Source organism: Eulemur rufifrons, chromosome 16 (assembly GCF_041146395.1).
Source record: "Eulemur rufifrons isolate Redbay chromosome 16, OSU_ERuf_1, whole genome shotgun sequence".
Taxonomy (NCBI): domain Eukaryota; kingdom Metazoa; phylum Chordata; class Mammalia; order Primates; family Lemuridae; genus Eulemur; species Eulemur rufifrons.
The window spans coordinates 74,654,332-74,671,962 of NC_090998.1; the positions used below are offsets into that span (position 1 = coordinate 74,654,332).

The following is a 17,631-nucleotide window of genomic DNA, read 5'->3' on the forward strand; positions in this document are numbered from 1 at the left end:
CCTGCCTTAGCATATGGCCATCATTAGCATTCAAGAGGACTTATGTATTGAACACACTTCATGCAATACCTTAGGTTTCCTGTCTTCACTATCTGCTTGGCCCTCAACCACTTGTCGCATTCCAGCAGCACTGTGGTGACTGCCTCCGTGTTGGCCTGCTTGGTTCCACTACCTGAGTCCACCGTCTGGAGTTTCTGGCTCTTTCAAACTAGGATAAAACACTATATCACAAAGTATGAGATCTGGCATCCCCAATAGCTGCCTAAGGGGCCAGGTGATCCAACCTGGAAGTACAGAGGTGAATCTTGATCAAGAGGAAGACAGCAGGTACATTTTCTCTCTACTCCTTCCTCTTGTGGACAACTCTAAGATATGGTATATAGAAATCTATATACCCTGTTGGGAGACATCCCATATGATGGAGCAACTGGCTGCGTTTCTTCATGATGCATTGGCCAGCATTGTATTCCCTTTCCATCTGTCACTGTCCCACTTCCCTTTCCCATCATTCTTGCTTCACGGAAATTACACTACCAAATAAAGCACTAGCACTTAAGCCTTTGCCTTAGACTGTATTTTTTTTAGGAAACCAGGTTAACGTAATGAAAGTAAAGTATAAAAAGTGGACCCTCAGGATGGGATTTTAGAGTTGAACTGGCCATCTCTCTGAAGGCAATAGGGACCCAATTGTCTTAGCGTAGTTAATTGACAATTTAGGGCATGCTCTGAAAGACAGAGTGCCTCTGTTACAGCTCTGGACAACTGCAGGGTAGACTTTGCTGAAAACCAGGCCCGGGGTCTGATTATATAGCAGCAATTCCAAGAAAAGGGTGGGGTGGGTGGTGCAGAGACCTGAAATGGAGACATTTTTGTAGACAACCTTAAGAATTTTGAGCTCCTAGATTTCTCAAGCCCTGCAGGCTGGCAGAAATAGCCCCGAACCATTTGCTAAAGAAAAATAGTCTCTACTTGCCTGGGGGAACATGCAAAGAGCTAATCTGAAGCAGGTGCCTTTCAAGATGTGGCTTGTTTTCCTCAAGATATGCCCCGAACACACTTCATTGCCTTCTGGCTGAAAAGCAAAGTCAGGTTTCAGCACAGCCCGAGCAGGAAATTACAAGCTCTGTTCTGAGAAGAAATAGCCCACATGCCAAAGGAATTGCAGGATCTGGCTAATAGGTAGTAGCTGAAACTAGGGGAACATGTGTAGGACAGTATCTTGAGTATGTTAGACTGGGGGACAGAATACAAAGGTGGATAGAGTAGAATTCATTAATATAGGAATACTCATCCATGGTTCAGGATTCATAATAACTTAATAAGATGACTTCTTGAAGCATGGATCTGATAATGTTCTACGTCTAATAAAGTGGAGATGTCAGAACTTCCTTGGTATCATATTGATACCTCCTGAAGGATTTGCAAATATCTGTGCAAGCATCACAGACGTGACAGATGCAGGGATGTTACCAGCCACAACTATGCATCACTAGTGAGGATTTTAGGTTTTAGAAGCTTATATGTCCTAAATAATGTTGCTGACCTCTTTCTTGTGTATCAAGACTACACTGACTTCCGCTGGTATCCTGTAGTACATAAACCTGTTTAATTTACCTAAGCAGTATCTTTATCTGGTCATTCCATCCATCTGAGCCTGCAGTTGATATTTACACAATATGGAGCTTACACAGTCTGTTATGCATTACAAATATCTTTTCCCAGTATGTGGCTTGTTTTTCCACTTTTGTTTTGGTATCTTTCATTCTATAAAAGTTTACCTTAATATATTCAAGTCGATCAGTATTTCCCTTTTTATCTTTTACTTTTTCAGCTATTAGAAAAGCCTTCACTTCAAGACCATAAATACATTCTATTAGAATTTCTTCTACTAATTTTATGTATTATGTATAATAACATTATATTACTTTATAATTATATATAAAATGATTGCTATATAAATAACATATTACTCTCTGGCACTCCCTTAGCTTTACTGGTTAGAATTTGGCTTCCTACTGATTCTGCCTCAGTGTCTATCTGTAGTTTTAGTTTGGCTACTTCTGTCTTATTGACTGTATATAATCATTATGATGATCTGTGCAGCTGAGATCAGATATAACTTTATTCACTCTAATCCTTCTTTCATTCTGCCATGATACATTCCTTTTTTTTTTTTTTTTTTTTTTTTTTGAGACAGAGTCTCGCTTTGTTGCCCGGGCTAGAGTGAGTGCCATGGCGTCAGCCTAGCTCACAGCAACCTCAAACTCCTGGGCTTAAGCGATCCTACCGCCTCAGCCTCCCGAGTAGCTGGGACTACAGGCATGTGCCACCATGCCCGGCTAATTTTTTCTATATATATTTTAGTTGGGCAGATAATTTCTTTCTATTTTTTTTAGTAGAGACGGGGTCTCGCTCTTGCTCAGGCTGGTCTCGAACTCCTGACCTTGAGCCATCCACCCGCCTCGGCCTCCCAGAGTGCTAGGATTACAGGCGTGAGCCACCGCGCCGGGCCTACATTCCTTTCTAAAATACATAAAATATAGACTATGCCACATCTTTCTCTGCGTAGGAACTTTTGATGGTTCCCAACCAAATAATTATATTATCAAACATTTACATAACACTTACTATATGCCAAGCACTGTTTTATGAGGTTTTATATATATAAACTCATTTAATTATAAGCAAAACAAAACTATGATGTAGACAGTGTTATTATTTCACTCCCATTTTATGGATGAAGAAAGCAAGGTACAATGAGGTTAAGCAACTTGAAAGAACTGGGAATTCAAAACGTGCTCTTTGGCCTCAGAATTTGGACTTTTGATGTCTATGTTATACTGTTTTTCTAGCCCAGGCTTTCTACTGAATATAGAACCAAGTCAAAAATTCTTAGCACACCTTCCACCTACACACCATTATTTGATCACACTTTCCTTTCTGCCTCTGGATCTACTGCAGCCTGTGGCTCACCACACTAAACAGCTTGTTTATTTAAACTTCCTATGTGTGTTTATGGCTTTGTACATTACTCAGGCTTTTCTCTGGGTCAGGGATATCCTTCTAAATGGTCTTCATCTTTTTTTTTTTTTTTCATTCATTCATTCTAACAAAGATTTAGTGAGTCATACTGTGTGCCAGGCACCACACTTGGGTGCTAGGTTACCAGAGTAAGAAGGCAAATCCCTGTTGCAAGGGTCTTTCTGTGACTGAGGGGCAGTCACAGTCCCTGGCTAAACACATCATCTCTAGAATCCTGTGTTCTCTCTACAGTCCCAAAATTCCCATAACATTTCTGAAACCTTTATCACAGCGCGTTCCACAGCATGCCTTTTTATCATGATTAATTGTGTGTACGTCCTCTGCTTCTTGTAGGGAATGTGTGGCTTCACCTGTGCACTGTATGGACTGTAAAAAAATGGTTGCATTTATCAGAATGAACAGATGAAGAAGTTAAAAAGATGACTAAATGTTAGGTGGTGAAATGGGAAGGGGAGATTTTGTGCTTTTTAATTTTATTTTTAAAGACTCTACATAATGTATCTATTTGGGACAGTTCAAGTGGTTAACAACTAAATTAGGAATAGGAAGAGCACTAACCTATTTATTCTTTCTCTAACAGTAACTTTAGATTTAAAAAAAAAAAAAAAGACTTTTGAATGGGCAAAAAGGATCCCTGTAGCCTGCAAAGATGTTAATTATAAGGAAACAGCAATTTACATTATTTATAAGGAAGCTATTTACATTACTTAGCCCTGTCAGACACAATAGTTGCACAGCTCTGTTCTTTCATTACAGTGAAAAGAATAAAGCAAAGTGACAAGGACATAGAAAAGAGATTATAATAGCTGCATCTCATTACAAGGAAGATAACACCTCTAAAATGTTAAAAATGCTTCAAATTTAATTTCGACTGAACAAAATGGAAACTTCCATTTTACCACCATGATGATTCAGAATATAACACCCATTTAAATATTCAGACAAGCTTTCAAAAACTACTGCAAGTTAAGCATTGTTAGCTTTAGTGTGTGCGAGGAGGAAAATGACTAAGATGCAATGTTTCATAATTCAAGTATTTGAATTTAATTAGTCACATTCTCTTTTACCAGCGACTTTGAAATGTAAGTGTCTGTACTATGAGAAAGCTCATTTGTGAGAGCAACTAGATTAGAAGAAACAACATCACTTTTATTTTTATTTTCTTTCCTCCTCCCTGACCACTTTAATTTAATTTTACCCCGCTGTTTCACTTTCATCAATATAATAGATAGCACTCAGTGGCAAATTACACCAGCTTTTGATCTGAAGTAGACAAGTCTGCTATGTGAGAACAAAGAAAAGATCAGAAGAGAGAAAATTTACCAAGCTAATTTTTTAAAAAGCTTATTAATATTTTTTTAATACGTGTCCAATGATGAATTATTTCTCTAGGCCTACATTCTTTAAAGTCTTAAAATTTTTATTGCTCACTTGGAGTCAAGATAAAAATCTTTGTCAGTCAAAGGTTGATATCTACATCCTGATTAGAGGATTGGACTCCTAGAGTGAGGTGTCATTGCATCTCCCTGCTTGCCAGGAAGGTTCTCTGGCCATAATTACCTGCCTCAATGAGCAAAATCATCTTCTTTCAAAGAATATTAGGGTATAGTACACATGACATATTAGGCCAGCCTCACAAATTAGCACAAGCCCACAGAGCCTGCAAGAAATTAGGTCAGACCTGAAAGAAATCAGGCTGTGGTCCAATAAGCCTCTTAATCTTAAATGGTAAATCAGGTTCACAGGGTGTTAGGGTCACTACCTTTATTTATTTTTAAATGTGACAGAACTGGTAACAACTTTGAGTGTTAAAAACCTATTTTTCTAAGCCATCAAATATTTCAGGTCCTTCTCTTAGATAATTTTTGGCACTGTACAATTTATAAGGAAAGCAGGTTCCCTATTGTTCGGAAACTCATACTTTAAATTAATAAATTCAACTCTTACTGTTGCCCATAATATTCAGGGAAAGAAGAATTTCCGTTGCTTCTAAGTATTTCCCTGGAGGCCTACAGTTTCCCTATCAGAAGTAAAGTCTCCTAAAATCCCTGTTTAAAATGCAAAAGTATTTTGAGCCTTGACACTTCAAACTATTAGTATGTATTAATGTCCAATAGTTAAGATTAAGTAAAATGCACATTAATTTAGAATATAGCAATAATTAGAATAAGGCTGAAATGCTAATAAATAAATATAATCATAATTGTTAGAGGCACAGACATAATCCCCACAGTTACAGACCTTAAGATACAAATAGAGGAAAGAGATTGGATCAGTTGCATGTACAGTCTCCCCCATTCATGGGAGATTGGTTCCAGGATCCTTGGAGGGATACAAAGATTTGTGTATGCTCAAGTCCCTTATATAAAATGGTATAGTATTTGCATATAACTTACACACATCCCTGAGTATACTTTAAATCATCTCTAGATTACTAATAATACCTAATATAATGTAAATGCTATGTAAATAGTTGTATTGTTTTAAAATTTATATTATTTTTTGTTGTATTGTTTTTTTTTCCCCCCGAAAATTTTTGATCTGCAGTTGCTTGAAAGCTTTGGTTTCTTAAACTGTGAAATGGATATACTAATAGTATACTAAGCTGTAAAGTTGTTACGGTGATTAAATGAGATAAATAACATTGTATGTTTCAAATGCTTAGAACAGTGCCCGACACATGTCAATGCTCATCATCATCATCATCATTGTTATTAAGTGGCCAACGTGGGAAAAGAGTATCGTCTGGATTTGTGATCGTAAATTTACGGCTATAATATTCGCTGTCTTTTTGTTCAGAACCTTCTCTCTATTCGCGTCTCATACAGCGGTGTCAGGGGGCCACGGGGCAAAAACCTCAGGACCATCACTCCTTTCTGGACTCGGTCCTTTCTTCCTTTTCCCTGCAGGGGCCGCTGTGTTTCCCGGAAAGCGCGCTGGATGCTTGGTTGCCGCGAGACCGTCGCTAGGCAACCCCGTGTACACACGCTCCAGGCCGACCCAGGTCGTGCCAATATGGCGGCGCAGTGCCCCTTCGCCGCCTCAAGTTCTCCGTCAGACGAGTCTCCCGTATCCGAGTCGCAGACAGAACTGCCGCCCACCCCACCCCCGACCTCGACTGAGGTTTCGAAGTCGTCCCTGGAGTGGAAGCGGATCTCCCCGAGCTCTCCGAGCTCCCCGAGCTCCCCGCATTGCTGGACCTGCCCCGAGGACTCGTTGCCCCAAGCAGTGTTTTATGGGCCTCTGGACGCTAAAAACCCACTCCTGGTCTCTTGCGAGAAAGAGATTCGCGAGTTGTTAGGTTTTATGAAGAAAAAGAAGGCTTTAGAGACATCGGAGGAACAGCAGTATGAATTCCGCCGGCGTTGGTAAGCGGAGGCAGGGCTCTGGGGAGGGCGCTGGCCGAAGGGGCCAGAGGAGATGCCCGTCAGGATGCAGGTGGTGGTCCCTCAGCTGGGTCAGCGTTGCGGACAGGGCCTGGCTGAAGGGCTCCGGAGATATAAACAAAGTTTAAGAAGTGGAGGTTCGTCTCTATTACAATCCTTCACTCCTGGGAAATGTTATATCTTGGCTTCCAGCTCAGGTCAAAATAAAAATCAATACAGAAATGTCTCATAGCTCACCATTTGTTCTGTTTCTGAGTTCCTCCTACTTGCTACTGTATACTAATACATTTTTGGCTCACTCAGGGTTTTCATAACTTTTCATGTGCGTATGCAATTTTGTATACGGAGAAAAAGGAATAACTCTGAAGTAGCTTAGGTTCTTGAAAAAGTTAGTTCTTGATACAGTGAAGTATGTCATCCTGTAAACATGTGCGCTTTAATTCCCTTTTATATTGTTATTAGGATTACAGTGACTTTTTCTTAATTTTGTGACTCATTCTGCACATCTGTTTTCCTTTTTGGGGGTTCTGTCACCATGTTATTACTGCAAACTGCAAACCACTCTTCCCTGTTGGTTAGCATCTTTCTTTTCTGTTCAAATACGTTTCAAACTAAACAGTTACAAATGCAGACAAGTGGCAAAGAGTACGAGAATAGTGAGTAGTTTTAACTTACATCTTTGTTCATGAATTTAACATGAAGAAATAGTTTTAACTTGTATTTATTATTCATTCATTCAACAACTATGTATTGAGCACCTACTGTATATCAGGTACCATTCTAGGAACTGGGAAAATGTCAAGTTAAAAAAAGTTATAAAAATCCCTATCCTCATGGAGTATATGTTTTTGTGAGTACAGACAGCCACTAAACAAATATGTAAGCAAGTAATTTTACAAAGAGATGAATGATAGGTAGAAAAATAGAACAGGGGTTGGGGATGGAGGATATGGAATGAGTGTTGGAATTTTAAACAGGCGGAGGGGAACATGGTCAGGGAAGATCAGGAAAAGTGGCTTTGAGAAAGATGAGAAAGAGATATGGGAGTAATTGATGAGGATTTCTGTGCAAAGCATAGGTCACACAGGGAGAAAGACAAGTGGGAAGGATGTGGGAAAAGCAGGAAGGAGGGAGATCAAGTTTGATTTTAGATATATTGAGATACAATTCCATATCCATGCAGAGCTATTATGTAGGTAGTTGGACATTTGAATCTGGAAGTCAGAGGAGATACACATTTGGGATTTAACAGCTATTAATGATACTTAAATTGTGACAGGTAATGGAATAGCTAAGGGAGTGAGTTAGATGCAAAAAGAGAGCACCCAAGGACTGAGCCCTAGAATGCTCCAACATTGATAAGTAGGGATAATACGAAGAAATCAACAGAGAATAAGAAGGAATAATCAAGGAGGTGGAAGAAAAACCAGTAAGTGCCTGGTGTACTGGAATGAGGTAGAGAAAGTGTTTTTAGGAGGAAGGAGTGGTTAACTGGCAAATCCTGCTGACCAAGTATGATGAGGACCAAGAGTTGATTAAGGAGAGCACGTTACATACCTCACCTATATGTATTTATGTTTAACAGTTTATAGGTTGTGTTTTATCTTCCCATCTCCACTACCAGCATTCCAGTCCAAACCACTACCATTTCATATTTTCCCTGCAGGCACTCGGTCTCAAATTCATCCTTCACAGAGCATTTCAGGGTGATCTTTATAAGTAAATAACCGACTCCTATCTAAAGGCTTTCTATTGCTTACCATTGCTTTTGGAATAAAATTAAGACTCCTTTTGGTACCCTCCAAGGTCTAAAGACTGGCCCTGCTTTCCCTCTCTTCACAGCTCATCCCTCACTTCTTTCTCAGGACTTTCCAGAATAACAGATCCAACTGTTTCTTACTCCAGACCTTTATATTTACTGTCTCCTTGTGTGAATGTTCTTCCCTTAGCTTTTAAAAAATCTGGCTCCTGGCCAGGCAGGGTGGCTCACGCCTGTAATCCTAGCACTCTGGGAGGCTGAGGCGGGCAGATTGTTCGAGCTCAGGAGTTCGAGACCAGCCTGAGCAAGAGCGAGACCCCATCTTTACTAAAAGTAGAAAGAAATTATATGGACAGCTAAAAATATATATAGAAAAATTAGCCGGGCATGGTGGCACATGCCTGTAGTCCCAGCTACTCGGGAGGCTGAGGCAGGAGGATCGCTTGAGCCCAGGAGTTTGAGGTTGCTGTGAGCTAGGCTGACACCACGGCACTCTAGTCCGGGTGACAGAGTGAGACTCTGTCTCAAAAAATATATATATAAATAAATAAAATAAATCTGGCTTCCTCTCTTCTTTCAGGCTGAAGCTCAGTGGTCACCTCCTAAAGTGACCTTTCCTATCTAATGTGGTTTCAGCCATCAATTCATATTTTTTAACTATTTGTTTTTTTGTGTATTACCTGGCTCTCCATTAGAATGTAAGTGCCCTGGTGACTTCAGATTACATGTCTCTTTTTCTTTGCTCTATCTCAGGCACTTAGTCTAGGGGTTTTGACATAGTAAACATTCAATAAATATTTAGCATTGGAAGGATTCAAGGGTTATGATCCTTGTATTCTCAGTAATTGTGAACATTATGTTAATATATAGCAAGGTAGACTTGGGCCAATTTGTAAGTACAGTATCTGTCCCATCTTTAAACAGACTATAACAATCACAAACATTAAGGATTGACACGGACCTTAACAACCCAACCTCTCACACAATTTAGGTCTTTATTTATGTAGCAATTTTTACTGCATGCCTGCTCTGTGTGAGGCACTGTGCTGGTCACTGGTAATACAGTGGTGAACAAAATAGATGTGGCAATCTATGTTCATGGAGCTTAATAGTCCAGAGAGGGAGATAGACCTTCATTGAGTCATTAAGTCAACATGCAAATGCTATGAAAGAAGTGGCTATCAAACATTTATATGTGCCAGTCTTTGTACTAGGCACCAGGGATACAGCAGTGAATCAGACACATATTTCTGCATTCTTGGAGTTTATGATCTAGAAGGAGAACTAGACAATAAACATATCAAATAGGTACATTTTATGGTAACTTAGAAAGTGATAAATACTAGGGAGAAAAAGAGAAGACGAGGTTATGGAGTGAGAATCAGGAAGCTGTGATTTTCAATAAGGTGGTCAGAGCAGATGACACGAACAGAGCCTTAAAAAGAATATAGTGGGACCTGCTTTCAAATGAATGATAAAGGAGATGCCATTAAGCTGAGATTAGAAGGATAGCACGAGATTGACCAGGCAAATGGAGATGATAAACAGAGAAAACAAGCATGTAGGAAGATCCTGGGCAGAACAGAGCCAGGTACTTTGGAGGAATGGATGGAATCTCATTTAGCAGAAGCACAGTGAATGTGGGTACAATGGTATGAGATGAGATTTAGAGGAATAGGTAGGGCTTTGGAAGGTTTTAGAGGCTGTTTTAAAGAGTTTCCATTTATTCCTAATGGAATGAGAAACTGTTGGGTAGTTCTTGGCACCTTATATGATTTTTGTTTTGAAATATGATTTTGGTGATCATGTCCAAAGGGAGCAAGAAGGGCAGTGTGGAGACCAGTTAGGAGTCCAGGAGGTAGGAGTCCCTGAAGTAGGAGTTGCTTTTATAACATATTTGACAGATGGTTATTTTTTAAAATCAAAGTTTGTTTCTTATAGGAACTTTCATAAGCATAAAATTCATAGTATCTAAAATGTAAATTTTCATCATACCAGCGATGTCATTAAATAAGAGTGCGATACATTTTTTAAAAATATGCTTTTGTTGTAAGCATATAAGATTTAGATATTCTGCTTATACAGTTATGATTTCCTATTTTAGAACATTCTAAATATCTAGCAGCAACTATAATCAATCAGCAATCCCAAGTACATTAACATGTCTTAACATTAGTGTATATTATATATTTTTTGTTTAATTGTTATGTAAGCTATTTTCAATGAGCAGTTTGTTAACCTGAACTTAGGGTTCACTAAAAAAAAAAAAAAGAAATTTTCTCTTCCTTATTATGTAACCTTGATTGATTTAACAAAGCTGGTATTTTTCTTTTATGAGTAATAAACCTAGTCATCATTATCTCATCTGTAAAGTTTAGAAGAATTAAGTATTTCATCCACATAATTGAAGAATTCTAGCAAGATTGGTGAATTTCTTGAATTCATTATATTTATTCTAATACTGTGGCATTTCACGAAGCAGCAAATGAAAGTGGAAAAGGTAAAAACCAACCAAACAAAACACCTCTCCCTTTTTAAACTTTGGTGGTTTATATTTGCCACATTTATTTGGCGTTGCTGTTTATTGTTTGGTAGATGTATATATTTTCCTACCCCAAAATATTATTAATCAGTCCATGAAGGCAGGAATGCTTTGTCCCCCTGATTGAATCAATGATTCAGTCAATACCATATAATTACCCAAATGAATTAATTGACATGTTTCTTTTGAGGTTGTTTCATTATTATTCTAACATGTACCTCATAAATATTAGACCCATCTTCAGTCCTTAAGTTTAGATCCTGTATTAGTCAGCTCAGGGTGCCATAACGAAATATAGACTGGGAAGCTTAAACAACAGAAATTTATTTTCTCACAGTACTGGAGGCTGTAATTCTCAGATTAAGGTCCAACAGGATTAGTTTCTGCTGAGGACTTTTCTTCCTGGCTTGTGGAAGCCTGCTTTTTCCTCATATAGCCTTTCCTTTTAGCATGGGCAGAGAGCAAGCTCTCTGGTGTCTTTTCTCGTAAGGGCCGTAAGCCCCAGACCAGGGCTCTACCTCATTTAACATCATGGCTTCCTTAGAGGCTCTGCCTCCTAATACAACTGCACTGGGGACTGGAGCTTCAACATATGAATTTGGGGGGGGGGGGGCAAGCATTCAGTCCATAGTACTGTCATTATTTAGAAATTTATAAGATAGGATTGGACAACTCTCAGGGGAAATTTGGATTTTTCCTAGAGGCATTTATAGTTTCCAGAAGAGAGGGAAGGAGAAATATTAACTAAATGAATGAATAAAATAAACAACAATCTGCTAGCCTTTGAAACTCTGATTAGAAACCATTTTGAAAATATTGTATGCTTTGTTTTTGTTTTACTTGGTGGAAGGAAGCATAACCTTAAATGGATTGACTAGATATTTGAGCTCTTGAGCCCTTCACAGAAAAGTATAAAATATAGGCCGGGTGCAGTGGCTCATGCCTATAATCCTAGCACTCTGGGAGGCCAAGGCATGAGGATCGCTTGAAGTCAGGAGTCTGAGACCAGCCTGAGCAAGAACGAGACCCTGCTTCTACTAACAATAGAAAAAATTAGCCTGGCGTGGTGGCTCCTGCCTGTAGTCCCAGCTACTCAGGAGGCTGAGGCAGGACAATTGCTTGAGCCCGGGAGTTTGAGATTGCTGTGTGCGAGGCTGATGCCATGGGACTCACTGGGGTAACAGAGTGAGACTGTCAAGAAAAGAAAAGAAAAGAAAAGAAGAGAGGAGAGGAGAGGAGAGAAGAAGAGAAGAGAAAAGAGAAAAGCAAAGCATAAAATAACAAGGAATGACTTTTTCCTAATCATTCATTTCATTCATTCTTTCAACAAACATTTACTGAGTACCTAAGTGTACTAGGTATTCAATGCTCTTGGGGCTGGGCAATGGATGATATAGTTGAATTTGATGTCTTTTCCCTCAGGAAGTTCACATTCCAGAGGCCTGCAAATCACAGTGGTACAGTAGTTAAGCACATACGCACTGAGCTTCAGACTGATCGACTGTGTATTTGGAATATTGATATCATGCATCTTGAGGGTGTGAAAATGAAATGAAAAAAAAATGCATGTGTGCAAAAAGACCCAGAATAGCTAACATTATATTGAAGGAAAACAACAAAGTTGAAGGACTGACACTACCCGATTTCAAGACTTATTATTAAAAGAAAAACCTTTGACAAATTTAACAGAGTTTGATCAAAAGCCAATTCATGAATTGGGCAGCCCCTGAACCAGAATAGATTCAGACTCTGGCACTGCTATATAGTTGAAGAAAATTTATAGACAGAAAAAGGAAAGTGACATACAGAAAATGGAAGTGAGGATAGAAACAGCTGGATTGGTTACGGCTCATCATTTGCCTTATTTGAACACAGTTTAAACAGTTGGCCACCTTTGCTTGGCCGAAACTTGATTGGCATAAGAGTAGGTTACAGCCTGTTTACACATCCATTTATGTTTCAGATTACTGTGTATAGAGAAACCTTTAGGCCAAACTTAAAATATGTAAAGAGGCAGCTTTAGGCTAAACTTAATTTTAACACTAGAAAGTTACAATATTAAAGATAGTGTCGTATTGTTGAGAGAGTAGAAAACTAGATCAATGGAACAGTATGCATAACATAGTCTAGAAATAAACCCATATAAATACAGTCAACTGATCTTTGACCAAGGAGCAAAAGCAATACAATGGAGAAAAATCTTTGCAATAAATGGTCCTGAAACAACCAGATATCTCCATGTAAAAAAATGAATCCAGACACAGATCTTATACTCTTCACAAAAATTAACATAAAATGGATCACATACAAATGTAAAAATGCAATACTATAAAACTCCTAGAAGATAACATAGAAACAAATCCAGATGACCTTGGGTTTGGAAATGATTTTTTATATGCAACAGTAAAGGCATGATCCATGAAGGAAAGAATTGATAAGTTGGACTTCATTACAATTAAAAATTTTTGCAGTGTGAAAGACACTGTCAAAGGAATGGAAAGACAAGCCATAAACTGTGAGATAATATTTGTAAAATCCATATCTGGTGAGGACTGTTATCCAAAGTATCCAAAGAGCTCTTGGAAACTCAGCAATAAGAAAACAACCTGATTTTAAAAAATGGGCCAAGACCCTAACAGATACCTCACCAAACAAGATAAGCAGATGGCAAATAAACATATGAAAAGATGTCCCATATCATATGTCATCAGGGAAACGCCAATTAAAACAACAACGAGATACCCTACATACCTATTAGAAAGACCAAAATCCAGAACACTGACCAACACCAAATGCTGGCAAGGATATGGAGCAGGTGGAGCATCAGGAACTCTCATTCATTAGTGGTGAGAATGCAAAATAGTATAGTCGCTTTGGAAGACATATTGTTACTAAAGACACAGAGGAAACTTAGATACTAAGTGAAAGAAGTCAAAGAGTGAAAGAAGCCAATCTAAAAAGTGTATATACTATGTGATTCCAACCATATATTTGACATTCCAGAAAAGGCAAAACTATGGAGACAGTAAAAAGATCAGTGGTTGCCAGGGATTAAGGGCTGAATAGGAAGGGATGAAAAGGTAGAGCACAGAGGATTTTTAGGGCTGTGAAACTACTCTGTATTTTAATGGTAGATGCATATCATTATACATTTGTCCAAACCCATAGAATGTACAACACCAAGAATGAACCCTAATGTAAAGTATGGGCTTTGGGTGATAATGATATGTCAATGTGGGTTCATCATTTGTAACACATATGCCACTCTGGTGGAGCATGGTGATAATGGGGGAGGCCATTGCATGTGCGGGGGCAGGGGGCTTAGATGGGAAATTTCTGTACCTTCTGCTCAATTTTGCCATGAACTTAAAACTTCCCTAAAAAATACAGTGTATCTAAACAAATGCATGTAAAGGGCTTGGCACATAGGAAGCAATGATTTTAACTGTAATTACATTTATTATTAACAATTAGACGTTAACGGTAAGGCACATGGGAAAGGCTTAGCACAAGGTAAGTTTTAAAGGGTTGCTTGCTAATTAATTGAGGTTTCCTGGCAACTTTAAAGTTGTCATTTTATTTTATGATTTTTACAGTGCCACCTCTCTGTTTAATATCTGGACTAAATACGCCCCCAGGCTGCCAGCTGACTATTACAATGAAAAACTCTTGAAAGTTGGAGATAGCCTTTGTCAAATGAAGGTAAGTGCCCCTGCGGCAAAGAGAGCCAAAATGAAAGTCATTTGGCTAATTATTATTATTACTCTTACAGTATTTATTCTGATACCATTTCTATTTTATGTTTTGATTTTTTTTCTTAGAAAAAAATTAATGAATACATAACAATTTTAATGAGGTACAGTAACCAAAAAAGGGTTTGCTTTTTAATTTTGTAGTTGAGATTTTCCAGAGGTGAGAGACTCCTGAAAGGACAGGCAGCTGGTTGGGGATGGGCAGGAGCACAGGCTAAGGTTAACGGAGGGTGTGGTAGGTCTGCAACAGGAAATGCTGAGTCATCATGTTCCCACCTTACACAAAGGAGCCCAGACACCACTTCCTGTTGTTTTTCACATGGCTGGCCTTGCCCAGCCAACAGCCCTCACAGCTCCTGGCCTTGCAACTCTGTTACCTGGTTCGCAGTGTCCTGTTTTAATGACTTTTAACTCCTTCTTAATGGTTTGCTGTATGTAATTATAGCAGTCATTCCATACATACCCTGTTTCTTGCTCAGTATTGTATTCCAAACTGAGTTCATGCCCTATTTTTAGTTCCATATGAATATCTAGGTCTTAAAATGCTGCGACTCATGGACTTGGCTAGATAAGACCACACCATGACTGTGTTTTCAGTTAATGATCATGTAAATTTTCTCCCTAAGCTCTGGCAGAGGTCCAAATTATTATAGGTCCAACTTATATGAATGTTGGACAAAAGGATTTTGGGCCAGACATGGGCAGTATTCAGTGTTTTCTCAATCCTCAGTTTCTCAGCTTCATTTTTTGTTTCCATGTCTATTTTCCGGACGTTAATCCTTTTGATTTGGGAGGCAAATTTATCAAATAGATGGTAAGATGTGAAGGACATTTCATAATGAAAAACTAAGATCTATTTTCCTCTGCTGAAATTAGAGAATTAGCTTAGCCACCACTTAAATGGACCATCATTCTTAGAAACTTGAAAATATAGGTTTTGAAAACTACAGACAAAAAGTCAGGTGAGATCTACCTTGTAAGCTTTATTCATAAGAAGTGGAGTAACAGTTTTGACAAGAATTAGAAGAGAGTCCCCCTCCATCCTTAAAATTCTCAGTATAAGAAGCTGGAAATACAAAGCACAGTTTGGGATTGCTTGAGGAGTAGCCATATGGGTGGAGTGGATATTGGTGGAGGGAGGAGGAAGGTGCATGTTAGAAGCTGATAAAGCAAGTCAATGATGGATGGTAGCTAAGGATTAAGAATGTTTCCAATAGAAAGGCCTAGATAGGATATTTTAAAACTTTAAAACTTTGTTAAATGACCAAAGAAAAAATTTTATCTACTTTTCACTGATGGTGAAGTTGGCCACTGAAGGTATTTATAATCCTGAAAATGAACTTAAGTTGTTACTTTGGTTTCTAGATTCTATTTTTATTTTAGTTACAGTAAAGATCATCTTGTGAAATACTCTTGTTTTGAACCTGGATTTGAATATATTATATAAATCAAGTTAGAATGGGAAAGACCAAGGATTAATTAGTGAGCAAATAACAAACAAGTCAGTAGAAATGTAAACAAAACAGTGTTTGCCTGTGAATGCCACCCCTGGGCTAGGTAACTGGACAGGCAGTTCACACCCAGGGCAGCTGCTTTTCCAGGAGACACAGTTGCAGGGGAGGAAGCTGAGGAAGGGCTGCAACTGACTTCTATTCAGAGCACTGCTCACATGCCCTTTGCCGAAACACTCCAGGTCAACTGTGCCCTGTGGGTTACAGAAATGAGGCTTCTGACTCTGTAATGGGAACTTAAGCAAGAATTTGAACTAATAAGAATCCCATGGCTCAGACTTTTAAAATTTGTCCTGTTGCAGCTTCAGAGAGACTGTTGACAGATGAAAGAGAGACAGCCAGATTACTCATGTAATTCTGCATTTTTTCCTCCTCTTTTGTTCTCTTTTCTCTCTCTCTTTCTTTTTCTTTTTTTTGTTTTGAGCCTAGGCGATATCAGAGAAGCAAGACTACTGATCTGCTTTTCAGACTTGGTTACCATGATCTGGTGATGGTGAATTTTTGGGCTTGAATTTTAAGTACATGTAGGAATTACCACACACAGTGCCATAGTGAATATTCTCTTCTTTGTGATCACGATGGTCCCATCTCACAGTAGGCTTGTGAGGAGAATTAAATGAAATAATGTGCAAAAATTGTGTGGCTCAGTGTCTGTTACACACTATGTGCTTGGAAAATGGTGGTGGTTGTAGCAGTAGTAATTGTAATAATCAACATTAATACTATTAAGAATAACATGAATATGACTATTACTCAGGCTTAATGATCAGCGAAATGACATTTTGAAACTTTTATCAAGTCTTCTTTTTGTTTCAGGAATACAAACTGGCCCTTTTACAGTGCTATGGAAGATACCTTCAGCAGTTCGGTACCAATTTTGAGGAGAATAAAGCAGATGTGAATACATTCAAAACTGCCTTTTTCCCAAAAGGCTTCAGAGATAAAACTGCTGAACTTACAGTAAGATGAAAGATTTATGATTAGCTATGCAATATATCCTTTATGTGACTACTTCTAAATGTCTTTCATTTTGCACATAGCATCTAGCCATATGCTGTAAGTTGCTTAATAAATACTGCAGTGCTAGATGAGAAAGTGAACTTACTAAGCTTTGTAAAGCTGCTTTGGAGATTGGGCACTATAATCATTGATTCATTTAGTGGAAAGTTATTGTTATTATAATAACTAATATTTGTAGAGTGCTTTTAGTTTGCAAAGTGCTTAGGAAGACATATTTGATCCTGACAATAACTTTATGAGTTAGAGACTATTATTATCCCTATTTTACAGAAGAGAAAAGTAAAGCTGATCACACAGTGTGAAAAAATGGCTCAAGAGATTAAACATGGATCTGTTGGTATAAACATTTTACACTTTATTTCAACTTTACCAGTATTACTACGTCAAATGCTACCAGTGATTCACTGGTTGAACAGTTACCATGTGCTAGGTACTCTTCTAAATGCATTATATGAATTATCATCTCGCAGCCTCATTCAAGTCCTAAGAGGTGCCTCTTTTACCGATTAGTAAATTGGAGCTTATTACAGATTAAGAAACCAGTCCATTTAAAGCAATGGGCAGGGCTGATGTTTGAACCCTGATAAGTCTAACTTCAAATTTATGTTATTCCAAACTT

General features: G+C 38.4%; 1 protein-coding gene across 1 annotated transcript in view; it reads left to right on the forward strand.

The window, feature by feature from the left end:
* Nucleotides 1–6,057: 6,057 nt before the first annotated feature.
* Nucleotides 6,058–17,631, forward strand: part of CFAP54 (cilia and flagella associated protein 54) — a 282,672-nt gene continuing 271,098 nt past the window's right edge. The window contains exons 1-3 of the mRNA XM_069491252.1: nucleotides 6,058–6,410; nucleotides 14,326–14,431; nucleotides 16,809–16,952. Coding sequence (XP_069347353.1) covers nucleotides 6,058–6,410; nucleotides 14,326–14,431; nucleotides 16,809–16,952 — 603 coding nt within the window. The remainder of the gene's footprint in view (nucleotides 6,411–14,325; nucleotides 14,432–16,808; nucleotides 16,953–17,631) is intronic.